The sequence below is a fragment of the Rhinopithecus roxellana genome, chromosome 1, assembly GCF_007565055.1.
Source record: "Rhinopithecus roxellana isolate Shanxi Qingling chromosome 1, ASM756505v1, whole genome shotgun sequence".
Lineage (NCBI taxonomy): Eukaryota > Metazoa > Chordata > Mammalia > Primates > Cercopithecidae > Rhinopithecus > Rhinopithecus roxellana.
In genome coordinates this window covers 47,708,249-47,735,842 of record NC_044549.1, presented here as the reverse complement: position 1 = coordinate 47,735,842, position 27,594 = coordinate 47,708,249, and the positions used below count along the sequence as shown (strand labels likewise).

Genomic DNA, 27,594 nt, shown 5'->3' with positions numbered 1-27,594 from the left:
CGAAGGGCGCAGGCCAGGGTGCCCAGTGCCCCACCCCTCCTCGCTGCATCACACTGCATGGAGTCTCCTTGTGTGTTTCCACAGGCTGACCCGGGACTCCTAGAGAGGGAGTCTCCCAAAGCTGTCTGCCTGGCTGCTAGTATGCTACCCGCCCAGCCAAAAGGACACGCCCAAGCCCCAACTCACCCCTTGAGCTCTGAGTTTGAGAATCTGAGAAGGGAAGTTTGTGCTGCCAAGTCTGAGTCAAGGCTGCGGGCTTTCAGCTCCAGATGGCATGGGGACTCCCCAAGGGCTCTATCAGGAAACCCAAGGTCACCAGCAGAGCAGTTAGAGAATCTCAGGCTCCACCCCAAAATCTTCCTGCTGGCATGGTACAGGCTGAGTGTGGTCAGGGCACCTTGGGTGGGGGACATGGCCAAAGGTCAAGGACTGGAAGGCCAGTGTTTGGACACCAACCAGGCAGAGCATGTCCCAAACCCACTTTGTCATCTGCCCTCCTCAACCCCTGCATTCCTTATTTTAGAACCCCCGACACCCAAGTCACAGACTTCAAAGTCACCTGGCCTCTTCTGTCACTCAGTTGGTTTCAGTCTTGCCAATCAGCCCCACTAACCCGCCTTGGGCTTGAGCTGTGTGGGGCCCTACACACTGGTGATGCTCCCTGGCGTTGAGTCCTGTCTCCCTGGCACCACCTGACAGCCGGAGCAACGTCACTCAGAGACAGTGCCAGCTCAGCCTGCCGCACCCCAGTCCTGCCGCCTCTGCAGCCACGCCGCCTGACTGCCTTGCCTGCCTTTGCTCTCCTCCACCCCCTGCTGCCCTCACACCTGGGATCCACTCGGCTGGGTCTCCAGCCTGCCCTGCCCTTGTCTGGGCAGCTTCCGCCCTGGGCGCAGGCAGCACTCGCTGCAGGAAGCTGGCCTGCTCTCCCTCCGTGCCATCCCTAGAAAGGCCTGCTCCCCTTCCTTCTCATCCCTGCTTCCGCAGCAGCCTGCTGTTGCTGCTGCAATGTAATTAGGGGTTCCCAGGCCATCTCCCCTGCCAGTCCAGGGACTCCCCGAGGGGAGCAGCCCATCTTCCTCAGCTCCACTTCGCTGGTGTCCAGCAGAGGGCTGGACGCAGAGTAGGCAGCAGTGACTGTTTGCCAGTGAGTCAACGACTGAAAACAAAGGCATCTGCTTTATTTGTTTTCAGACAGTAGCGCATACTTTGTTTCCTAAACACATGGCAGCCCCAGGCTCAGGGGCATATGCAGGGGCCCAGCAGGAAACGGCAGGGCACAGTGTCTGTGGCCTAGGGCTCTGTGGACTGTGGTCCCATGATTGGTCCCTTCTTCAGGGCTCCAAGTCACTGCCAGGGCAGGGAACGACGTCTGCTCCTCAGCCCTACAAAGAGAACAGGTCAGAGTTGAGTCAGGGCCCACTCCGCCCAGGCCCAGCAGCTCTGTGCAGACTACCCTGTGACAGCAAGCACTTCCCAGGGAGCAGCTGTGAGTTGGTCTCCCTCCTCACCTGGAGACCCATCAGTGAATCTCTTTACCTCTGTACCGCGGAGCGCAGCACAGTCCCCAGCAGCAGGGGACAGGCCCTCACTCCATGCGACAGTGACACCAGCACATGCTCTCCTCTCCTCTACTCTCCCAAGGCTGGCTCAGAAGGCAGGTCCCCTGCCCCCATCCCCTCAACCTGCTGCGGTGTTTCTGACAAGCACCTTGGGTATAGAAGAGTCTAACCCAACTCTGCTCTGCCTCGTCAAGGCCTCCCCTCTCTTCTCTGACTTTTCGCAGCTCAGCGGGAGCCTGCTGGGATGCTGGGGTCCGCACAGTCAGGGTCCTGTTGTGGAGAGCCTGAGGTCCCTGTCCTCATCTGAGATGCCCAGCACATTTATACACAGGCAGGCGCCAGGCTCTGGGCCTAGGCATCACCTACCTGCCCTAGGAGCCCCAGGGCAGATGCTAGATCCTGGAGAGAGAAGCAGTGCTGCCCCACGCCAAGGCCCTTGACCATGTGGGCCTCTGTCCCCTGCCACTTGGCCCCTTGCAGAAGCAAATCTCTCTTAGGGACCCTTCACCCCCCTGCTCTCTGGCTCTGCCAGCAGCCTTCTGAGGTGGAGGCTGGCGAAGGGTGGTGAGAGTTTCTCCAGCACTTGCCATATCTCATACACAGGGCACCAACCAAGTGTCTGGGTGCTGGGGCTCCGAGGGAGTCAGGTTGAATATGCTGAACCCAAATGCACACACACTGCCAAGGCAGCACAGCACCTCTGGTGCTGCCATCACTCAGTCTCCGGTTTCTTTGCTAGTCATGTGAGGGGTAGGGGCCGGGAAGGAGGGAGATAGGCCTGACAGTGTCCCAGAGCCTCTCTCAGGGTTTAATGTGATCTGTGTTCCTTGGCAATCACATTTTTGCTTAGGTGCAAGGAATATATATTGGTGAGGTGTGCTTGTTAAAGAAATGCTCTTGGGGGTGGTGGGTAGGGGCTGAAAACTACCACAGAGGTGAGGCTGGATGGAGAGAGGATGGAGTCGAGGGCTGGTCACTGAGGGGTAGGCCCTGCCAGGAAGCCAAGAGGCTGCAGCAGATCCCTGGGTAAAGAGTCAGGTGTATGATGAACAGAGACTCGAAGCTGCCCTTGATTGGGTGTGGGGAGGATCTGGAGGCTTCATCTTGCTGGTGAGCAGGGAGTTAAGTGTCTGGTCAGTGCAAAGGGCCCTGGTCTGGCCCAGCCTACCCAGCACCCCAGCGCCTCCTGCCCACGTGGAAGCAGAGTGAGCAGCCTTCTACACTCTGAGATGGAGGAGGAGGCCGCCTGTCCTACCCAGGGCTTCCCTCTCTCAGAAGGCTGACAGAGGCCTTGCATCCACTCGTCCTGTGTGGAGCTACCTCTGGGCTGTGCTCTGGCCATGAAGGGACAGTCAGTGCTGGTCGGGGCTGTCACCAGCCCAGGGTGGAACAATCAGCCTTGGCAGATGGGTGTGAGCAGGGCATGACCCGAGGAAGCTCTCACAGGCCCGGGGCTGCAGGACCCCCCTCAGTTCAGTGGGAGAGATTTCCCCTCGGACATAGCTGGAGAGCACAGAGCATCTGGCCTTAGCCTTTTCCACTCCAAGTACCTAAAGCAGCCTGTCTCCTACTCAGGCCAAAGAGGCTTTTCTGTGGGAAAGGAGACCTCATTCTATTGCTTTTCCCATACATTTTCACAAACAGGCTGCACTCCTCAGGGAGCCCAAACTAGGTGTCCTGAGAGTGAATGATGCTCCCCAAGGTGGGAGCTGTCCTGTTGGGGTGGGGCAAGGGTGAGGTGTGGCTAGGAACAGCCTGACTGCACCAGAGAACCCTACGGGACCTGGGAAGGGGGAGGACTTATCTAGGATAGACAGCAGCAGTTGGGGGTGGGGGAGGAAGACAGTAGGAGCTGGCTGGGAGCACATCGCAGGCATCCAGGACAACCGAGGCCCACTGGAGTGGGAGGTGACCAGAGAGCACAAGAGGCCTGGGACCACTCACCAGGAAGGCCAAGTCAGCACACCCCTCTAGACCAGCTCGGGGGGGTGGCTGTGAGCAGCTTCTGATGGCCGTACCCGCTCCCATTCCTCTTCCAGATGGCCTGTCCTTGCTGGGACCCCTAGGCTGCACTCGGGCCTCTGCCACGCTCCCACCCCTAAGTGCCAAGAGCTAAGAAGTCCCTGGCACCCACAAAGGGCCCGGCCCTTCAAGGTGGGGCCTGACTTTACCCAGCCTGCTCCCACCCAGCCTAATAGGGCAAACACCACAGGGATCATCTCCCCAGCGCCAGATGTCCAAGGCGCTCCTGGAAGCAGCCAGGAGAGTGTGCAGGTGACTGAGGAAAGCAAAGACCCAAGAATCCCTCCCTTTGCAAATGCAGATACCTCCAGGTGGAGCATCTGACTCTAACAGGAAAAGGTAGGCAGAGATCTCCAATACTAGACAGAGGCACCTCCCCTACCTCCCAAGGCCCCTGGAAACCTGGGAGGCAGGCAAGGCCTTACCTTGTGGGCGGCGCTCACGCAGCGTTGGTATGCCTTGACCAGGTCTGAGCACAGCAGCACCTCATGCGGGCGATCTCGGTAGCAGTGGAGGATCTGGGCCTGCAGCCCTGAGCAGACGGGCTCCACCCTGCGGGGCCTGCAGAAGACATAAGCAGGCAGGCCTGGGGCTCAGGTGCCAGCAGGCAGGGGAAAGAAACAACTCACATTCACTCTACCTACCTGCCAGGTGCTAGGCTAAGCCCCTGACACCCACCAGCGTCCTTTTAAGCCTCAGAGAGATGCACTGTGCTTTCCCATTCTAGAAATGAGAGGACGGTCGCAGGGGTCAAGCCCTGTGGTCAGTGGCTTAGGCTCACAATATAGCAGACACTGAAATGTGCTGTGGTCTGGGGCTCCACACCGGGCTCCTTCACTGGGGCCGGAGCACCTCCAGGAGGCAGGAAAGCCCAGCGAGCTGACCCCCACTGGAGGGCCCCCATGAGGATGGTGCAGCTCACCTCCAGGACAGCCTGCCCCGCTGCGCCCAGAATAGCCATCCCTCTATGCCTGGGACAGCCCGCCCCACTGTGCGCAGCATAGCTGTCAGCTGCTTTCCTGTGCCTGTGGTTTACCCATGACTATAACCATGTGACTTACTTTTCTCCTGATTTAAAACTAATATGTGTGCAACAAGGAAAATGAACTCTACAGAAATGTCTGAAGAAATGAAAAATGTTCTTTTTACTTCTTAGAAGTAACCACGATAATACTTTGGTGGGTAATTTACTATTCTTTTCTTTCTTTTTCAAAGTAGTTTTAGAACCCACAAAAGTGAATAAGTTCACTTTCTAAAATTGTGGGAAAAAAGAGCAAACATAGATGACACTAAATTCAGTCACTGGCCCAGCCTCCTGAGCGTAGTTTTGGATCGGTTGGTCTCCTTCCAGATTCCTCTCCCCCGCCCCCCCTCGCTCTCTCACACACACACACACAGTCGCTCACTGACACACACAGCAGCACATTTGTGCACTCCCTGCCGGCCAGGCACTGTCCTCTGGCTACTGCACGTGCTCAGTGCTGCTCCTCACAGCTCTGGTAGCAGACACTATCGTTCATCATGCTGTTCACACATCAGGAAACTGAGGCTCAGAGAAGTAAGGCCACACAGCTGGACAGTGGAGGAGCGGGGCATATTTATTTACATGGCTTTGGATGTACTGTTGCTGCTAATTTGTTTTCTTAAGTGGGTTTTAGGTCAGGACCCTTCCCAGCTGTAGATGGACCCACTGTAGCACTTGACAGCCTTTCCAAATTGAACACCACTCATGGCTAAGGGCACCAAAAAGAGCTGTAAAAATGTAAAAAGCCATTCCTCAAGTTTCTTAGCAATAGAAAGGATCACTGTCACACATGCCACAGCTCTGCTTCAGGCACGTGGAGAGACATGTAGGTCAGTTGCTCTCCTACCAGGGTCTCCAGAGCCATTGTCATCTAACAATATCTCGAACACAGTTCCTCAGCTAGAAACCACCAGCATCAGTACGATCGACAGCTTGGGAACAGGACCCTGTATTTAGCTGTCTCACTCCAGAAGTCTGTGGGTGGACACTTCTGTACACTGCTGACTTAGCAGCGATGCCACCCAGGCCTGGCCTTCCCTTCTTGTCCATGTCATCCTCAGGCCACTGAATGCAGCGCAGTCCTCTCTGCAGTAGAGATCAAAGGTAGCAGGGAGGAGCAGGTCTCCCTGCTGTCTCATCTGACTAGGTGGGACAATGCTCCCCTCAAACCCCACTCCAGGTTTCTCCTCTACTCACTGTCTAGGACCAGGTCACATACCCATGTCTAACATCATCGCTAACATGAGCAGTGTGTGTCCCATGTTCAGCTAAGGCCAGCAAGACTCATCCCCAGGGCACCAGCAAAACGAACAGTCCCTAAATTAAAGACGGGGAGGGATGAGTGTGGGGTGGGGTGCAGCCGCCTGTGGCTGCCATGCCACACCACTGCCGAGGTAAAGGATGTGAAAGGAGAGCACGCCTTCCCCTTCCTGCCGGGGCAGGCCATGGTGGCCTAGCACTGGCCTGGGTCCTTGAATTCCACCCCATCCTAGCCATTGAGGTCACAATTCTGACTCATGTCTACACTGCATACACCAATTTTTTTTTTTTTTTTTTTTTTTTTTTTTTTTTTTTTTTTTAAGACGGGGTCTCGCTCTGTCGCCCGGGCTGGAGTGCAGTGGCCGGATCTCAGCTCACTGCAAGCTCCGCCTCCCGGGTTTACGCCATTCTCCTGCCTCAGCCTCCCGAGTAGCTGGGACTACAGGCGCCCGCCACCTCACCCGGCTAGTTTTTTGTATTTTTTAGTAGAGACGGGGTTTCACAGTGTTAGCCAGGATGGTCTCGATCTCCTGACCTCGTGATCCGCCCGCCTCGGCCTCCCGAAGTGCTGGGATTACAGGCTTGAGCCACTGCGCCCGGCCTTGCATACACCAATTCTTAAAGGGTCCTCTTATTTCCTGAAGAGGACTGGGTGGGGGGTGTGGGGGGGTCTTTTATCTGCACTGACCTCTCGTTCTTGCATATGCAGGGCAGATGAGCCCCTGGCGTGCAGTCCTCTGCCCGGCTCTGGAGACCCACTTTGCTGGCCTGCGTCAGCTGCCACACAGGCAGCTAGGGCAAGAATACAGCTGGGGTGTCTGGGGCAGCCCCTGATTCCTCCCCAGGTGCTTAAGCACGGCTCCACATCTGTATTTAAGAACTGTGACATGGGTGTGTCTAGTTGTGGGCTTTTTAGGCTGCTTCTTTCTTGGGGGACAGCTGGCCTCATGGCATTTTATCTCAGGCAGGCGTTCCCAGGGACTGCACACATGACTTTGGTTCTGACTGTTCTGACACCTGTTTTAGGAGCGCTTTTAAGTCACAGGTCAGATCTTGGCTCTCTGCCTTCATTGCAGAGGCCTCCCCTCCTGTTCTGCTCCCTGGCTCTCCATCCTTGGAAGGCTGTGCTCTCCCTTCCCCAGGCAGGGTTAAATCTGCAGGGCAGTGGGCGCCTTCAGTGGCACTGCCGGTCTCCCTGGGCTCTCTCCCGTTACCTGCACTGCTGTCCCCTCCTACCAGTCTCTTGCCATGTCTTCTGCTCCTCCTGACGGTGCTGGACCTCTAGAGTCTGAGACCCCAGAGCATGACTTCCATCATAGCCTCTGCTGCACTACCCTGAAGTGGGACCCCACCCTGCCCTCATGGGGCCCTGGTGAGCCTGGTTCCTGGCTGCACTGTGGAGGCCAGCAGGCACTGAGGGGCCCTGTGTGTCATGATGAGTGGCTCAGGGGAAGCCCCAGGTTTGGTAAGGGCAGAGCTGTCCTAAGCTGTAACTCTGTGAGGCTTACTGATCTATGTGATAAGAGGTGCCAGGGACAGGACAGGCGGAGGCTAAGTGGCCCCAGCTGAGTCATGCGGCTGAGCCTCATGGAGCTGGAGCGCTGACCTGCCAAGCCCTGCCCTCTACAGAGGCACAACAGAGATGCTGACACTTCCTTTGCAGAATGGTAATGCACAGGAAGACACAGCCACATTTGCCCCTCTCCCCATGGTCAACCTGGCTGTGTCCCCTCCTCACTGGCTTCTCTTACTTTGGTTTCAGGTCCCAGGACAAGGGCCTCTGTGTTTTGAGGGCAAACCTCCCAGTGGGCTCCCAGTTCAGGAGAAACTGGGCCGTGGCGAAATCTATCCCCTCCATGCCAGTATTGCCCGTGGGACCATGGCAGCCTCTCTGCTGGGACTTATCAGAGCAATACGAGGAGACAGAATGGGAGGCAAATGTCAACTGGAAGAAATTTCACCCATTTGTCCATAAAAAGGCTCTGAATGGGTAAGAGAGGGAGAGCACAGCTCTGGAAATAAAAAGCTTTCTCTGAAGCAGGCAGGGCTAGGCCTTGGGTGAAGCCATTCACAAAAGTAGGTGCACTCTATCCACCCTGAACCCCTCTCAGCCCTGGCACACCACGACCCTATTTACAATGCATACAAAACAGCTCCCATGTTCAAAAACATCGTCTTGCAAACAGCTACTCTTCACATGCACAGATAAAGGTATCCAAAGTGTGCCACGAACTTACCAGGGATAGAAATAAGTCCTATACCCCTGTGTGAGGACATTTCCTTGGAGAATGAAGATCTAATGGTCCATGTGGCTTCGAAGGGGTTCATGCCATTTGCATTGGTGTATGGGGTGTCTGTTTGCACAGGCATCATAGGCAATGCCCAGGAAGTTGGCTCACCTCACTGGCTCTTATGTGCCTCATCGGTACAATGGGAACAGTAACACCGCTTGCCCCAGAGATGAACAGAAGTGTGTGCTGTGAAGCGCAGTTCTCATAGCAACCTAGCCATCAGTGTGAGAAACTGAGGTGGGGCCAGGGCCCGGAGTGGGGTGCGCTTACAGAAGGGCTGGGTTACTGGAGGCACTTGGCAGAGAAGAGCTGAGGATATGCTGGGGTGGTGGAACTGCAGACGTAGGGCTTGGAGGGTGGAACCTTACCTTAAAGGGTCCCTCCCTCTACAGCATAAGCTCTGCTATCACTCAAGACCTAGTTCAGACCTCGGCCAGCCTCAGTGGTGCCTCCTCCTCAGGCATGTTAAGGCATTAGCGTGTCTGCATGATCATGGTGTCCCTTCAACAAGGAGCTGGCAGATGCCTGAGGCTGGGACTCTTGGTCTAGTGGAAAGAACACAGGTTCTGGGATCAGACAAACCTGGGGCAAGGCGCTGGCTTTGTCACTTTCCACTATGTGGTCGGTGCATCAGGTATGGAGGAGGACCCCACCCCCCAGAGCTGTTGAGAGGATGGCAGGAGAATGGCAGGTGATGCCCAAGACGGCCCAGTCAGAATGTGCTCAGTACCACAGTGTGGCCCTGAAGGATTCATCGGCGTTCAGTAAATAGGACTACAGAAGACCCCACACACAGCCTCCTGATGGCCCTGAGAGTGTGATGACCATGGACAGGGCACATGGGTCCTGGTCCCTGGCGAGCAGGCCACATAGGTCTGCCTGACTCCCAGAGCTCCCACCATGTCTGCTGAGACCACAGACACAGCAGAGTGCAGAGGCCCCACGTGGTTCCTTCCCAACCCCTGTGCCTGAGCAGGCCTCTCCCACTGACCTCCTCTCCTGGACCTTCTCCATTCCCCGCACTCCACCCAAAACACATTCATCTCTCAAAATACGGAAAAGCTTTTCCAATCGAAACCCCCTTTTGCCTCCTTCTCCATTCCAGGCCACAGCAGCTTCTCCTTGCTCAGAAAGGTGCTGCCTGGGGCTCCCCCTGCCCCACTCCCCTGGGCCCCATGCTGAGCCTCACTGCTCGGCTGACAACACCCGCCTGGCCCTCACTGCCTCTCTGGTCCCTCACTCTGGTTCTCTTCTGCTGGACCCTGGGCCTCCGCTTGTGTGTGAGCTCCACCTGTGGCCCTGCCTTTGTCCCCTCAGCATACCAGCATGGTGCCCAGCTCAAGACCTGCTGTCCCTGCCTGCCATGCAGCCCAGCAGGTGGCCACAGGCCCACCGGGACCAGGCATGGCTAGCCCTCACCCCAGCATCTCCTCCTTCTGAATTTCAGTTGGGTAGGCAGCACCAACACCCAGCTGGTCCAGCTGCATACCCGGAGCACCCAACTTCTCCAGCCCCCATGCCCACAGAGCACCCCCAAGTCTAGCCTACAGGAGAGCCCTAGCCCATGCCTTTGTCTTCACTGTCATTAAACAGCCTCTCAATGGTCCTCTCTACTTCCAGCCAACAGTGATGCTTTTAGAACATAATGCAGGCCACAGATTTCTAAAACACCAAGGCAGTTCAAAAACTCATTTCTTGGGTAATCACAACTCACTGCACAATGTGCTAAGCATTATCTCATTTAATCCCAAGCAGGCCCATATAAGGTAGAAGCTCTGTTTTTCCTTAAAACAAAACAACACAACACAAAACAAAAACAAACCCAGTGTCTCCAAGTGATACAGTAACTTGCTTAAGTTCACCATTTGAAAAGCAGGGCCAGATCTCAGGCCTAGTTAGACTATACCCAGACCTCATGGTCTGCTAGGTCTCCCATGGACCTCAGGCTACCTCAAGCACCCTGACACTGTGACCTGTCACCCTGCCATTGTTGGAGAGCTGGTATAACTCTGCTGCCAGCCTGAGTGCCCTGAGAAGGTGGTCTGTGTCCCCAGCCCATCCCCAGTTGGATGAGGGAACTGACCTCACATGTCTGGTGGCCGACTGGCCCCTGGTCTCATTCCCACTTCTCCTCAGGCAGAATGCACTACACTTGGTGAAGAACCCATAACTAGCTAGAGACCCAGGAGATCCTCCCTCCCTTTTCCTTCCCTCTGGTCTGGGTCCACTATCCATAAATCTCTGTGCAACCTTCCCTTCCATCCATAACCTCTGTACCCTTCCCTTTCCACTCATGACACGCCTCTGAGCAACCTCCCTTCCAATCCAGGCAAAGCTTCTATGCAACTTTTCCTTCCATCCATGGAAAGCTTCTATGAAGTCTTCCCTTAGTTACATGACAACATTCTGTACAGTATTCATTTTTTTTGTATTAGTCTGTTTTCACACTCCTATAAATAAGTGCCTGAGACTGGGTAATTGATAAAGAAAAGAGGTTTAATTGACTTATAGTTTTGCATTGCTGGTGAGGCCTCAGGAAACTTACAATCACAGTGGAGGGGGAAGCAGGCACATCTTACATGGTGGTAGGTGAGACAGAAAGGCAAAGGGGGAAGAGCCCCTTACAAAATCATCAGTTCTCGTGAGAATTCACCATCATGAGAGCAGCCTTGGCGAAACCACCCCCATGATCCAATTACCTTCCTTCCTCGACACGTGGATTACAATTCAAGATGAGATTTGGGTGGGGAAACAGAGCCAAACCATATCAATTTCATCCATGACAAGCTTCCGTGAGATCTTCGCTTCCCATCTATGACATATGCAACCTTCAATCCATAACAACAATCCATGCAACCTTTCCTTCCCATCAACAACAATGCTTTCTGCATCATTCCCTTCCCAACAATGGTATGGCTCTGTGCAGCTGCCCCATCCCACCCATGACAAGCTTCTGAACACCTTCTCCTTCACATCATAGCCATTCCTCTGTGCAGCCTTTCTCTCCCATCCATGAAAATCCTGTGCAGGCCAGGTGCAATGGCTCATGCCTATAATCCCAGCACTTTGGGAGGCCGAAGCAGGCAGATCACTTGAGGTCAGGAGTTTGAGACCCACCTGGCTAACACGGTGAAACCTCATCTCTACGAAAAATACACAAATTAGCCAGGCATGGTGGTGAGAGCCTGTAATCCCACTTACTTGGGAGGCTGAGGCAGGAGAATCACTTGCACCCAGGAGGCGGATGTTGCAGTGGGCAGAGAGCATGCCACTGCACTCCAGCCTGAGAGACAGAGCAAGACTTTGTCTCAAAAGAAAAAAAGTGTCTCTGTAGCATTCCCTTCTATCTGACAATTTTCATTGCAGTCTTCCATTCCCTTCATAGACATTCTAGTGCGCAGCCTTCCCACCAATACACGATAAGCCTCTCTGCAGACCTTCCTTCTTGTAGGACAAGCTCCTGTAAACTACACTTCCTTCCATGGGAGGCCTCTGTGCAACCTTTATCTCTGTCTCTGACTACCCCACATACAACTTTTTCTTCCATGCACAGAAAGCCTCTCTGAAGCCTTCCTTTCCCTCACGGACAAAACTTGGTGCAGTGCTCACTTCCATCCATGACAGTCCTCTGCGCAGCCTTCTTTTCCCTTCATCTGTGCAGGAATGAGAATTCTGTGTGGAGACTTCCCTTCACACCCATGGCAAGCCTCTGTGCAGTCTTCCTTCCCATTCATAACACAAGCCACTGTGCAGCCCTCCCTTCCTCCCTAACAAATGGCTCTGAAGATTTCCCTTCCTTCTATGACAAGACATCTGTGCAGCGTTCACTTCCATCCATGACAAGGTTTTGTGCCTTTTCTTCTCATCAAAAAAGCGTCTGTGCATCCTTGCTTCCCATCTATGGCAAGGCTCTGCATTCTTCCCTTCTCATCATCAACATTCCTCTGTGCAGCTTTCCTTCCATCCATGAGAATTCTGTGTGCAGCCTTCCCTTCATGTCCAAGACAATCTGCACCCTTCCCTTCTATCTAAGCAAGCCTCCATGCAGCCTTTCCTTCCCATTAGTGATAAAGCTCTGTGCAGCCTTCCCTTCCGTCCACAGCAGGAGTCTGTGCAGCCTTCCCTTTCATCCACAGCAGACCTCTGTGCAACCTCCTTTCCATCCACAGTAGGAGTCCACGCAGCCTTCCCTTCCATCCATGGCAGGAGTCCGCGCAGCCTTCCCTTCCATCCACGGCAGGAGTCCAAACAGCCTTCCCTTCCGTCCATGGCAGGAGTCCGTGCAGCCTTCCCTTCCGTCCACGGGAGGAGTCCGTGCAGCCTTCCCTTCCGTCCACAGCAGACCTCTGTGCAGTCTTCCCTTCCACCCATGGCAGGAGTCCGTGCAGCCTTCCCTTCCGTCCACGGCAGAAGTCCGTGCAGCCTTCCCTTCCGTCCACGGCAGGAGTCCGTGCAGCCTTCCCTTCCGTCCACGGGAGGAGTCCGTGCAGCCTTCCCTTCCGTCCACAGCAGACCTCTGTGCAGTCTTCCCTTCCACCCATGGCAGGAGTCCGTGCAGCCTTCCCTTCCGTCCACAGCAGACCTCTGTGCAGTCTTCCCTTCCACCCATGGCAGGAGTCCGTGCAGCCTTCCCTTCCGTCCACGGCAGAAGTCCGTGCAGCCTTCCCTTCCGTCCACGGGAGGAGTCCGTGCAGCCTTCCCTTCCGTCCACGGGAGGAGTCCGTGCAGCCTTCCCTTCCGTCCACGGCAGGAGTCCACGCAGCCTGCCCTTTTGTCCACGGCAGGAGTCTGTGCAGCCTTCCCTTCAGTCCACAGCAGGAGTCTGTGCAGCCATCCCTTCCATCCACAGCAGACCTCTGTGCAGTCTTCCCTTCCATCCAAGACAGGAGTCCGTGCAGCCTTCCCTTCCGTCCATGGCAGGTGTCTGTGCAGCCTTCCCTTCCGTCCACGGCAGGTGTCTGTGCAGCCTTCCCTTCCGTCCATGGCAGGTGCCTGTGTAGCTGTCCATGACTGCACAAACCTCCTGGGTCCAGGGCCGCCACTGGGTTATGAAGTGTTGCCTGTTTGTGCCTAGATAGGAACTGCAGACTGTTGGGCAGGGTCAGGTTGTCCCCTCTGTTCTCCTTGGCTCAAAGTCAGCAGTACACCTGCTGGTTCAAAGCACACAACTGGCTGTATCTGAGACTCTGCCAAGCAGGGGCATTGAAGGGAAGAAAACACTGGACCGGGCAGTGCTACAAGGCAGGAGCTGTGCCACCGCTGTCTATTAATGCACTGACTTCACACATCAGGACTCTCAGGTAAGGCAGAGACACCCCTGTATTTCTCAGGTCTCCCCTCCTGGCGTGGGTAGCATGGGTTTGGCCTGCATGAGCCAGCCTGGGCTAGTACAAACCCATTCATGGGCCCATTCATGGGGTGAAACCGTGATCCTCCAGGGAGAACATAAAACTGGGCTTCCAAACTCCATGGCCCACTGTCCAAAAGGAAACAAACCCAAACACCAAATGAGTTCCTCAATTCGAAGCCAGGTACTATTTTTAGCTTTCCTGTAGCATAAACCTATATGTTCCACTTTTGGATTAAGTTAGTTTGGAGAGGGTGCTGGTCACAAATTATCAGAAGAAGACAACCTGGCCATGTTGAGGGGTCCAGGGGCTCCTGAGAACTAGACATGTGCAAAGGTTAGTGGGTTTGATGATCCCCTCAAATTCATGTCCTTCCTGGAGCCTTGGAACATGGCCTTATTGGGAAACAAGGTTGTTACATATGTGATTAGTTAAGACAAGGGCATATGGGTTAGGGTAGGCCCCTAATCCAGTATGAATCCCATTCATATTCTCATATGAAGAAGAGACGAGACACAGAGACCACCACACAGGGAGGAGGCACTAGGGGGACTGAGGCTGACAGTAGAGCAATATGTGTGCCGACCAGTATGTGTGTCCCGGAATGCCAAGGATGCCAGCACCAACAGAAGCCTAGGAGGGGCCGAGACAGATTCCACCTCCAGCCTCAGAGCGAACCTGGACCACCAACACCTTGATTGTGGACCTCTGTCCTCCGGAACTATGAGAGGATAAGTTTCTGGGCTGAAAGGCCTGACATGTGGTGCTTTGTTTTGGCAGCTCTGGGAAACCCATGTCGTTAGGCATGCCACAAAGGGGTTGGACCCATTCCCCAGAAGTAGAGTGGGGAGCAGGGATGGGCAGGAATGACCGGGGGACCAATGTATCACTGATCCCTTTCTGAGAGCAGCGTGCACTTTCCACGGCATGGTGGCTGGGCCCAGGCACACATCAGCAATAGCTGCTACATTCCAATGGCCACCACATGCCAGGCTCCATGCCAGGGTCTGCACATGGTGTCTCCAATCTCCATCCTCCCCGTAAGGTGTTATCTTATTTAGAGATGAACTGACTCACCTTAACCCACATAACCGAAAAGGGGAGGAGCCGTAGCCTATGAGCAGGTTCCTAAAGCTGCTTCCAGGTGCTGCCCAGGAAGTCTTCCGCAGTGGGAGAGATCTGGGGTGAGGATCAGGCTGTGGGAGGGGAGTTGATGGTCAACAGCACAACAGAAAATTCGGCCTCATTTGAGAGTGAATCTGGATGTCTGTGGTCCTGGGAATTTCTGCCTGTCAGCGCCTCCTGTGTTCTAGGTTCACAACAACCCTGTGAGCTGGGCCTTCCTGTCCCGTTCTGCAGATGGGGTTGGTGAGTCATAGGCAGCTCACGTGACTGGCCCACAGTCACAGAGCAGTGGGAGGAGCCGGGATAGGAAGAGCGGAGTGTGCTCAGCTCCATAGCTCTTGCTCTGTGCAACGCAACATGAGCTCCACTCTGCCTTGAGAAAATTCCAAGACATTCTAAAAGAGACAACCAAGGGTACTCAGAAAAACCAAAGACAGTCGCTCCAAACCACGTTAGGCAGGGCTCTGCATGGGGCAGAAGCTTGCCAACTCCCAGTGGGCAGCCGGGAAGCTCCCAGCCCAGGAGCCACAGGGAGGAAAGTGAGAGAGGAAGACACGAACTCATGGCAGCCTGCCACATCAACACAGAGGTGGGAAGAAAAGCGAATGGAAGTGAATGGAAGTGTTCCGCCATGAGCCCGGCCTGGCAGGATCATGGGTGGCACCTTCCCATCTTGGGTGCACACATCGTAGGCGGCCAAGTTGCTCCCATCCCTGCGGGCACTCCAGCTCCCAGGTGGGCAAGAAGAGGGATTCGGGGCCAGACCCCAGGCCCTGTTCTCTCTCCCTCATCGATTCTGCTGCAGAGTGCGCCCAGCGCCTGCTCACACGTGCGGCCCCAAATCCTCTGTGTGCTCTCTTCACTTTATTTAATAAATGGAATCTCATCAACTTATCCTTCTCCTATTATCACTGCTGACATCAATCTGATAATATTGGCCTGGTGTGGAACTGGGCTATTATATGTCCTCCTGATACTTAATTTCAGAGAAACATCAGCAGGGGGGTGAATATATGGAGCAGGCTTTTTATTACAGGCAGCGGTAAGGAGATTCCGAGTGAATTAGACATTCATCTTCGTCAGGTCCAATCTAGCTGTTCAGGAGGGGTTTCTATTTTAACCCGTGGCTAGGGCTGAGGCGCTGATGAGACCAGCTGGTTACTAAGGACTTGGTTAACTGACTGCTATTGACGATGTGCCACTCAGCCCGGGTAAGTGGGACCCAGAGGTCCTGCCATCGATCAACACGCCATGCAGGATCGCTATCAACTGCGGGATGCCGGGCTCCAGCTGCCCCATCCTTCAGGCGGGAGAAGGGCCGGTTTGAGAGCCCAGGCCTGTGAGAGAGCCTGGGGGTGCATTGCTCCCAAGAGGGCCTGAGACACAAACAAGCCCCTGGCTGCTGCTTAGTGAGGCAGAGGCTGCCTGTGACAGTATTGTCCAGGACTATCCCTTCTCTCTCTCACACACATGCGTGTGCACACACGGAAAGAAGAAAGGGCCATTCCTCTTTGTTCCTTCGTTGGAAAAAAATGAAAGAATGCACACTTTCCGTAAGAGGGGATGCACCCCCATTCACTAGATGTCAGAGGAAGCCAGGTGGGGTGCTTTCTGGGCTTTGTCTAGGCGGAAGGAAAGTGCAGGGCCACGGTGGCCTTTGGTGCTGGGGGATGACGACTCCCAGCCCGCCTGTGACTGAAGAGCTTTCTGGCACTGTTTCTGCCAATGAGACTCACCATGGCAGCCCCTTGCAGCCATGGCCTCTGGACACAGGGGAGTCTGTGGGCTCCCAACCCTGCTCTGTGTGGGGTTGCAGGAGGCTCTTGACCACTATCCTATGACGTGACCTCCCCCAGCACTGGGTCCTCAACAAAGCAGGGAGTTGTCACCCAAATGGCACTGGGTGGGTCCCTAGCACTCTAGACTGTGGGCGGCCGCCTGTTCCCCACCCGCTGTCGTCTTAGAGTCACCTCTCTCCTGGAAACTTTTGCTCACCTTCTGGCTAATTCACTTCCCCCCTCAAGTCTCCTCCTGAGTCTACTCCTTTAGTCTCCCCATGTCTCCCGCCTCGAGTCTCCCTGAGTCTTCCCTCAAGTGTCTCCACTCAAGTCTACCCGCTCGAGTCTCCCCTTGAGTCTCCCCACTCGAGTCTCCCCGCTTGAGTCTCCCCCGAGTCTCCCCGCTTGAGTCTCCCCCGAGTCTCCCTGCTTGAGTCTCCCCCCGAGTCTCCCCACTTGAGTCTCTCTGAGTCTCCTGACTTGAGTCTCCCCCATCAAGTCTCCACACACCGAGTCTCCCCCATCAAGTCTCCCCCACATCGAGTCTCCCACGTCAAGTCTCCCCCACACCAAGTCTCCCCTACACCGAGTCTCCCCCTCCCGAGTCTCTCTCTTCAAGTCTCCCCACTCTCAAGTTTCCCCTGAGTCTCCCACCTAGAGTCTCCCTGTTCCCGACTTCCCCCTCCCAAGTCTCCCTATTCGAGTCTCCCCAACCCAAGTCTCCCTGCTCGAGTCTGCTCCTCCAGCCTGGCTCCTTGCTGACATCAACTAGAGGGATCTTTCTGACTCATGATGGGGTGGGTGCTCTGGCCCAAAACTCCCCAGAGGATGGCGCCCCTGCAAGGCCTGCCCTTCCAGCTCTGTGCTTTGGCCTCAGCAATCCTAAAGGTCAGAGCTCCCAGAACCCGAGGCCTGGCCAGCTCCACTCAAGCACATAGCCAGTTCGTGGTGAGCCAAAGTTCTCCTCACAAGAGCTGCCCATTCCTGCTCTGCTGTCCTGAGCCTCCCTCCTGACTGGCCTCTTCTCCCCAGCCTTTTCCACAAACTCCATCGTACCAGCCTAAAACGCCCCCGTAAAGACCTACGCTAAATGAATATCCTTCCTTCCTTCAATGGACAACTACTTAACTAAGTGCCCATCCCATGGTGACAAGACTCACAAAAACTGAAACCTCTGCCCTGCCCTCAGGGACCCCTCTCACCCACCCACAGCCACAAGGCCTAGAGACAAGGCCAGCTCCACAGCGAGGCATTCTGGCCCCTCTAGGCCCCAGTCCTGAGGAGAAGGTAAGTCTCCATCCTGCCTGATTGTCATCAACTGTCCCCGCGTCTGGGGCCCCAGATTTCAGGAACACTCTTGACTCCTCCTCCAATCTGCCCCCATGTCTGTCTGCTAACTGCAACTTCCCCTGAAGGTCACCTGCCCCTCTTCCCACTGTCACACAGGTGCTGTGCGTCTGTGTAGTCCTATGTGGACAGGCCGCCAGCCCCGCCTCTCTGTCCCCTCTCATTGGGAAGAAGTGTTACTGACCCAACAGTCACTTCTGCTCTGTGGCCTCCCTGGCCTGCTCACCTGAGAGGGTCCCGTGACATGGACCATCTGAGCACACTGCACCCAGTCATGTGGGGCATGCTGTCTCCCCACTAGACAGGAGTGCCTGGAAGCCAGGAACCACAGCTTATTACCTCTGCTCTAAGGTCCTCACAGAATACTAAGCAGGAAGCAGATATTCTATAAATAAATTGAGGTAGGCAGAGCATCAATAATTAAGAGTCACTGGGGCTCCACCTTCTTCCAGCTTCTAGGGGCAGAGGCCAGATCTGACTGACACATTGGATGTGGATGTATGCAGTCTGAGCTGGGGCCTTTGTAACCTGGTGGGCCGAGCCCTGGGCCATGCACCCAGCCCCTGGCTGAACAGGCATCTGTCTGAGCCATGCCATGTCCTGCATTCTCACCTTCTCCTCGCTTCTGCTCCTGAATACAGTTCAGCGCCTACTGCCAGGTGTGTGAAAATTCTGTGTGTGAAAATTCTGTAACCTACCTCCTTCACTCATCCTCACTGTGGATCCAACTTATCAATTCTTCCTTTCATGCACTGTTTGGCATTATATCTAAGAGTCATCATCAAACCCAAGGACATCTATTTTCTCCTGTGTTATCTTCTGGGAGTTTCACAGTTTTGTGTTTTACATTTAGGTCTATGGTCCATTCTGAATTAGTTTTTGTGAAGTTCACAGTTTTTTAAGCTGCCATAGTGTTTTATCAGCTGACAGCTCATTCATAACCTAAAAGGAAAAACAGATTCCTATAGGGCCTTCCAGAAGACCTGGGCCCCCATCTATGACCCCATCCTCTCCCTCTACTGTCTTCCCCGAGCACATTCAGAAACTGGAGCTGCACAGAACACTGTGGTAAACCCTAAGTATTGCAAAGAAGAGCTCTCAGACACTGGGCCTCCTTCATTATGACAGCCCTACCTCACCACCCCATCACGGACACCAGAGGAGGCCAAAGAGGTCCTCCAGGACTCACCTCTCGCCATACCTCACATGTCACCCAGAAAAAAAGGGGGACTGTAGACCATGTGTTTTCAGGATAGAAAGCACCCAGAAAATGTGCCGCAACTTCTACTGCCACACCTTGGCTTTGAACCAGAACTGACTTCTCTTAGAACAACCACAGGGTCAGCTACCTGCTACCGGGGTCTGGTGAGACACCTGATACAACCTGACCCCAGGCAAGGAGGCAAAACAAGGCAGAAGGAAAGTGGACACATCCCACAGCCATGCAGAGGTGAAGGCACGCTCTGTTCCCATTTCCTAACTCCCATCAACCTGAAGTCACCAAAGAACTTCGAGTTGTTTTCAAAAAAAACAAAGAATGGAAGCCTTGTCCTTCAATTGTCCTTTTCCCTCCCAGCGGAAGTCACAGGGAGTGGGGTGGTAGTGGGGGTGTCACCAGGAGGTGGTGGCAATGGCCTGCTTGCAGCTGAGGCAGCCAGTGAGGTCCGGGAGGGGATCTGGCAGGTGAAAAGGCAGCTGGCATGGTTGAGAGATTGGTTACATTGAGACAAAAGTTCACTGATTGAGCAAATATATACCCTGTTGAAGAAAACAGCCAAGTCTCATGCTCTATGAGAAGGGAGATTTACACATGGAAAAGGAGAGAGAGAGAGCCTTACAAAGAGCCTCTGGGTATTAGAACTGGAAGTTATCACTATGGACTTGTGAAATACTACCCCCCTACCACACACAGATGGAAGTCCCCATGCATGCACTGTGGATATACATGCACACACATCTACATACACATGCACTTTGTGTGCACGCACCCATATTTCCCAGCTCTTCCCACTGAGAGCACCTAGAAGCAATGACACCTCCGTAGCAGGGAGCACACCCGGAGCTCAGACCCCAGAGCGTGGTTTCTAGCAGCATCCTCCAACAGAAGGAATGTGGCTCCTGGGAGCAACGGCTGACTCCAGGACTGGGGCACAGAAAGGACAAGATGAGCCTGGAACACCTTATGCTAGAAAGTAAAGAATGAAGAGACATGCCAAAGGAAGGAGAGTCAGTTTGAAGGGCAAAATCTATGGCATTTTGAATATTAAAATAAATTAAACTATAGATTATAGCCCAATGAATAAATGTGAGTCCTTGAATCCTTACTAATAACCAAATAAATGAATAGTTACATAACTAAAGAGAGAAGGGGAAACTCTTCCTTTAATATAATATCAATTCATACATGTAGAAGAAATGATGGAAATAGATCATCACAATGTTCTCAATGGAAGCTAAGGCTGATAGGTGGAAGTTAGATGAGGATCAGGATACTGGCATAATACTGGAGTATCTCCCCCACAAAATACTAACCAAACACAAAGGGGAAATAAGGCCTTCACAGCAGGGAGAGCATGGAGATACCAACGTGACCAGGTCTAGGTCAACATTACTAGTGGTAGGACAGGTGGCCTCTTGAGCCTCCTGATGGGATGCACCTCGACGAACATAGCACCAGTTTTGGGGTCTTCCTGTCAAGAATGCATGGCTTCAGTCTGGTCATGAGGAAACACCAGGTGGGCCCAGGCTGGGGCTCTCCCTAAGGATGAAAGCCCTGAACTTTCTTCAAGGCTGTCAGGGTGGAGAGAGACATGAAAGACTAAGGAACTGTTCCATATGAAGGAGCTGATGATGCGTGACAGATCCCTGGACCAGAAAGGAAAAGATGACAACATTAGGGTAGCAGGCGAAGTGTGGTCTGTGGGCTGACAGTCCTGTTGAGTCAGTGCTGATTTCCTCATCAGCAGCAGTGTGAGGTGACCAAGGAGGAGGTATTCTTGGGAGGCCCATGGTGGATGGAAGTATTTAGGGGTAAGGAGTGATCATGTCAGAAAAAGATAATGTTTTCATGTAGAGAGAAAAGGTGATGAAGCAAATTCTGCAACATGTAAAAAATCAGGGAATCTTGGTTAAGGAGATGCAGAAATCCTTTGCGGTGTTTGTTCCTACAATCTTTCTATGGGTTTGAAATTATTTCAAAATAGACCAACAATGACAGCAATTTGAAAGGACTGGATGTACTCAAAAGGATGCACTTATCCCAAAAAAAGAGTCTATCTAGATTTTCTTTTCCTGGCTGGGAGTGGGGTTGGGAAAGTTTGACAAAGTACTTCTAAAGTCAACCTCAAAAAAGAAAATGCAAAAAGATCATCAAGGCAGAAGAGCTTGCTCAGCCAGATATTTAATATTTTAAATAACCGTAGCTTCCTAATATGCCTTAAACATGTTTAAAACATGCAGAAGTGGCCTGGAAAAGAATCTAGAAATAGACTCAAATGTGTAAGAAGGAATTTAGCATAAGATTAAGTGAAATCTTATATCAGTGCTAATGGGACAAAGGATACTTTGTTTGGAAAAAATAAAATGAAAGCAGATCTTTACTTCGTTTGCTTCTTACTCCTAAGTAAATCCTAGGGAGGTTATTTGGAACAACAATTAAATGGCAGAAAATATAATCATAGAAGTGCTTGTCCTAATAAAATGAGTCCATACGATTATAGACCTTCACTGGGGTGGAGAGGTCTTTGTAACATAATGTAAGTTACAAATAGAAAAATGAGCAACAAAAATAAATTTGGCTCCTATCTCCACATCAACTTCCAAAAAGCAAAAGTTAAACAAAAAATTAACTAGAAAACAGTCACAAGAAAAATGATAAAAGATTAATAACGCCATTACACACAGACCTGTTAAAAATGAATAACAAGGAGAAAAATGGGAAAGGCTGTAAGTAAGCAACTCATAAAAAAAGAAAAACAAAGAGCCAATAATATAAGAAAGGGTTTTACCCTCACTTAATACTTGAAGAAAGGAGGAGTTTTAAAAGTGAGGGTATTTTTCTCCTTTGATAGCAGTAAAGATGCTTTGAAAAAATATTGCTGAAAATCCTGTGCTTCTTGGGAAGTCCTGGGAAAATGGAACACTCTCTAGCATTTTTGGACTGAAAATTGGCACATTTCTCTTCTGAAGGGTTAGCAGGTCAAATGTAAGCATTTAAACCTGTATGCATATGGCATTTAAACCTGTATGCATATGGCATTTAAACCTGTATGCATATGGCATTTAAACCTGTATGCATATGGCATTTAAACCTGTATGCATATGGCATTTAAACCTGTATGCATATGGCATTTAAACCTGTATGCATATGGTTTTTTTGGTGTGTGTATCCTTTGACCCAGAAACTCCCTCTAGAATAAATATATAAGCACACAAACACAAATAAGGCTGTCTGTCACAGTGCTGATTATATTGATAAAATATAGAAAACCACACAAGGATTCATCAGTAAGTGATTGGTTACATAAAATCCGGTGTAACCATATATGAGAATAATAGGATAATTAAAAATGAAGATCTAAATCTACATTTACTGATATACAAATATTGTGCACAGCATGTGGATGAGGGAAAATAGCACACACTGAGCCGTGTGTTGAACACAAACTCATGGTCTCATTTATGTGCAGCTGTGTGGCTGTGCTCCGTGAACATGGAGTGATGTCACCAAACCGAAGCAGGGAGAGATTCTGGATTTTTAAAAACTTCGTATTTTTCTGTATTGTTTGATTTCATTTTACAATATTCATGTATCATTTTTATAAATCTGAAGACGAAACTTCTTCCTTTTGAAAAACCTGGAAGATATGTATATACTCTGAATATTTTGCATCCCTCCTCATTTTAAGATGCTACAGTAAATAGCATATCAGAGAATGTGTGGACACTAAATGTACATACTGTAGATTTCTAGGACTATGCACAGTCCCAGGAGGGATTTAAAAGGTCCATTTTTACAGTGATGATATATATGCACATGCACATCATCTAATAATCACAGAAGATGAGGCCTGAGGGACAAGAAATGCAGAGTAAAGGAATGCCTGTATATCGTAGGAACTCAATGAATATTTGTTGACTGAGAAGGGGAGAATAAACGATGTCCTTATCTCTGAGATTCAAAAATAGAAGTCCCAATCAATTTGCTCAGATGGAGTGAGTGGAATATGTGTAAATTCTGGTGTATTTGTTAAAGAATCAGTCATTTTATTTTGGCGTCCCATCTTGTTCCATGTCTGCCGAGGTATGTGAGAGATAAAATTCCTGTTTTCCGAACTGTCACAAGTCACAGTTGTCAAAGCCAGTGGCTGCATGGCAGATGCCATCCAAAGGCATTCTTCTTTGCTCCTGGTGTACTGTGTTCCCCCACGTCCTCCTGTGCACACACAGGCACACAAACACACACAGGCTAAAAGACACAGCCTGAAACAGTAGGCTGAAATGTGCATGAAATCAGAGAGAAACAACATTTCCTGCACTTGGGTTTAAAAATAACCAACTGTACAGGGATAGGATGAGAAAGTTGTGGCTTTACAGACTTAATTCACTACTTCTAGAGTTATCTTCCTAAAACACACATCTGACCATGTCATTTCAAAGCTCAGACACTTCTGATGGTTTCCCAAGGCATCAAAATAAAGCCCAAACCCCTGGCACTCAAAACCCTACTGCTTGATCCTGTCCCAGCTGTGTTCCCTTGTCACACCTTGGAGTGGTGGATTCTGGAGGCAGGCTGGCTTGAACTGGAACCTTACTCTCCTGCTCACTAGCTCCGTGACTTGGGCAAGTCTGTTCACTTCACTGACTCCCAATTTAATTATCTATAAAAACAGAGTCATAAATGAGATAACCTACACAAAGTGCTTCAAGGTTTGCCTGAACCACAGGAAGAGTCTGATAAATACAAGTGCCCTTCCACCTCTCTTTCTGTCCACAGAAGAATTAAAAAGAGTACCAAATAGCAAATGGAGCTAGGCTCTGGCCAACACAAAATGAAGGACAAGCCCAACACGCAGGGAGCTTGGGGCGAAGATCGCTGCCGGTGGTAGGAACAGCTTCTTGGCAGTGGTGGCCTCCTGGGCCCTGGTGGCCTGTAGGCAGAGACCCCTGCATGGGGACCTGTGGGAGCCACACAGCCCCCTCAGTCCTGCGGGAACCTACAGGGCCAGCTTTCCTGCTATGAATTGCTGTGATTACCCAGGGCATGGCCCCAGGATAAAGCATGTTCTCTTGAGTAAGCACAGGAACGTCTTATAGTTACTGGGACTTTCTCTGTTATGAGAGGCATTTCATTTTAAAACCTTATTGGCACCAGTCTTTTAATGTGGCTGATGGCACAAAAAAATTGAAATTTGGAAGAGTCTAAACTGGATGCTGGATGTTAACAGAGTCGACAGCAATAATAAATAAGAACAGCTACCATTTATCGAATCCTGATTACATGCCAGGCACTCTGCTTACTGCATCACGTACACACTCCACAGCATCTAAACACCCAGCTCATTGCCTTGTTCTCGTATCACCATCTTACAGCTGAGAAGACAGACGAAGAGAGGCTCTGTAATTAGCCCTGTGGCACAGAATGAGCACACAGTGGGTCTGGAACTAGAACTCAGGCTGCTGTTCCCTCCAGCTGGCGCTCTGGCTATGGTGCCTGTGTGGCCACCTTGTTAAGCATCCTCCCACTCCCCTATCCTTGCCCCCAGGCCAACAGTCACAAGCTAATGGAGCCTTGCCAATTTCCCTGATGGAAATGGATTCTGTCCTAGCCTGGACTTTCACAAATCAGAGAATGAGTACGGTGACCTGGATAAGAAGAGCTGTTTCTCAGGATTCCTGGGGTTGTGACTCGCTGCTGGCTGTCTGCGCAGTAAGATAATTTGTAGCTTGTCCTCCGCGCATAGCCTGGGTATCCCCCATTTTCTCAGTCATGTGGCTTGGAGAAAAGGCATCCCTCAGGATTCTCAGGATCTTCACTTTGGGATCCTCACCTGGGCCTGGGTACCAGCAGTTATTGTAATCCCACTCCCCCAGCAGTAACCAAAAGAGCTCTATAATACTATCTCCCCCCACACCCTCCAGCCCTCTGAAGCTCACATGCCTCTATTCTGCTCAGATTCTTACCAATACATGCCTGCTGTTGTCAGCCTGAGGATACAAAACCTATAGAGCCACCCAGCATCCTCTGGGACAGGCTCTGATGAGGGACCACTGACTCACAGAGCAAACCCATGCAGACAGGAAAGCCCGCGAACAGGCAGTGAGCATCTGCAAGGCATGGGATTTAATCTTCATAAAACCTCTGTAACAAAATACACCTGTTTTACAAATGAAGACCCTGAGGCTTAGGCAGATAGAATGACTTGGCCCAGGTCACCCATCAGACTCCAAAACCCATGGACAGGCCAAGACCAGCACCGTCTGGCATCACCTTCCCCTAGCCTTCTCCGAGACAAGCCACACAGGCACCAGTCCTGAGAGACGTACCAGGCTCAGATCCTAACACTCACTCCCCATCTCTCATCCAAATCTCTGTCTACATTTCACCACCCAGGCTGCTTCTTCCTGGTCCCTCAGAATCTTAGTCTCTCCAACTCAGCATGGAAGTGAAGCTCAATGCCAGCTTAGATGCTGCTGTACTCCAGCCAATAAAATGAATGGCCGTATGGCGTGGTGGAAATCACAGTGGACCCAAGCCAGAACACTTGGATTTAGGTCCCTACTTGACTACTAACTGGCTTCTGACCTAGGCAAAGGCACTAAATTTCACTTATGGCTTCCTCATGTTTAAAATGGAGAAAGGAAAGGGTGTTATACCAGAACAACACTGGTTGCCCAGCTCTCTACCCACGTGACCTGGAGCAAATACCTCAGGGACACAAACCACTCCAGTGTAAGGCTGCATGCAAGGTGGTGGGATGCTAAGATGGGAGGCAGTAGGCCAGAGTGAAGGAGGGGAAGGACCAACAGTGCTGTCCAACAGAAAGACTGCAAGCCACGTACAGAATTATCAGTTTTCTAGTAGCCACATTAAAAAGTAAAAAGAGGCCAGGTGCAGTGGCTCAGATCGCTTGAGGTCAGGAGTTCGAGACCAGCCTGGCCAACATGGTGAAACTGTCTCTGGTAAAATACAAAAAAATTAGCTGAGCGTGGTGGTGCACACCTGTAAACCCAGCTACTTCGGAGGCTGAGGTAGGAGAATCACTTGAACCCAGGAGGTGGAGGTTGCAATGAGCTGAGATTGCGCCACTGCACTGTAGCCTGGGAAAGAGAGTGAGACTCTGTCTCAAAAAAAAAAAAAAAAAAAAAAGTAAAAAGAAACAATTAAAATTAAGTTTAATAATGTATTTGACAAAATATAGAGAAATATTATTTCAACATAAAAAATTATAGGAGAGATTTTACTTTTTTTTGGTACTAAGTCTTTGAAATCCAATATGCATTTTGCACTTATAGCATGTCTCAATTTGGGCGAGCCACACTTCAATAGCCATATGTGGCCAGTGTTGACAGGACGTGGCAGCCCAGGACTAACATTTCTGAGCCAAGCTCTGGTCTAGTATTCTGTGAACATGATCTCATACTATCCTGTCCTCCACTCTGCAAGGGCAGTATCACCACGCCTCTACACAGATGAGGAACCAGAGTCAGCACAGTTGAGCCACTTGTTCCAGGATCTAGACTAAGAAGTCGCAGGAGGATGTGAACCTAGGTTCACCTGGTTGAGAGGAAAGGCTGATCTAAGGTTATGAGAATTTCACAGCACAAGCTGGCTTCCCAGATGCAGGCACCTGTTAGGTTTGGGGATGCCCTGTACATTTTACATGCATATGTACATTTTACATACATATATACATTTTACATAGGTCAAGTACATATGTGCATTCCATAGGAGCGGCCAAGGTCTTTTCATCTATGGATTTCCCAGGCCATGAACCGGCAACTTCCTGCCACATCAGTCCCAAGCAAAAGCAGAAGCTGGGCTCTCCCTACCTAAACCCAGCATTGTTCTTCCCTCTTTCAAAATGCATGTTCATGCTGATATTTTATCTCCTAAACAATTCTGTTTAATCCATGTTAGAGATTTGCTACGCTGTATAATCACCTTTTTGTAATTTTTCTTAATTCCTCAATATGCATTTCTGTTACTTTTGAACAATTAAATGCAGTTTCATTAGTCACTTTTATTGTGCAGAAATTGTACATCTATGACTAGCCTCAAGCTTTGTATTATGAATACTATTTTTCCCTTTATATCTTCAAACAGACTTTTGGCCTTTGCTTAAATAGGTATTTAGACTAAGCCGCACATGGTTTTGAGCTGATGTAGCAGGAATCTACATAGTAACAAAACCTGAGTGCAGAGCGCCTTTGTCACAATAGCTGTCCCACTCTGCACTCACCAGCCCCAGAACTTTTCTGTGCTTCAACCATGCAATGCTGTCCTTGTCTATGGAACATCAGCCTGGGATTTAACCTGGTTATCACGTAAGCCTGGGCCTTCCAGACTAGTTATTCTGGGGTTCAGCTTTGTCAGGAGATGCTGCGTGTCCCAGGAGGGTCCACACTTCAAGATCATCTAAGCGATCAGGAGGGACACAGATGAGGCCGGCCTTAACACTTGCTGATCTGGAGGGAGGGAGACTCTCAAAAGGGAACATCACATCTGGGACACACTGAGCCTTCTGCCTCATGCCAGCCCTGCCATTCTGCTCACCACTACCTGACATTCAGGGCAGAAATGTTTCTGAAGGCACTGGCTGAGCATCCCAGGTGGCC

The 27,594-nt window shown here is 51.4% G+C and overlaps 1 protein-coding gene across 2 annotated transcripts in view; it reads right to left on the bottom strand.

The window, feature by feature from the left end:
* Nucleotides 1-1,157: 1,157 nt before the first annotated feature.
* The window catches only part of CHCHD6 (coiled-coil-helix-coiled-coil-helix domain containing 6), a 238,501-nt gene continuing 212,064 nt past the window's right edge, over nucleotides 1,158-27,594 (bottom strand). For both annotated transcript variants that reach the window (XM_010380582.2, XM_010380583.2), the window contains exons 7-8: nucleotides 4,010-4,145; nucleotides 1,158-1,385 (exon numbers count right to left, since the gene is read on the bottom strand). In XM_010380582.2, the coding sequence (XP_010378884.2) occupies nucleotides 1,380-1,385; nucleotides 4,010-4,145 (142 nt within the window). In that variant the 3' untranslated portion in view covers nucleotides 1,158-1,379. The remainder of the gene's footprint in view (nucleotides 1,386-4,009; nucleotides 4,146-27,594) is intronic.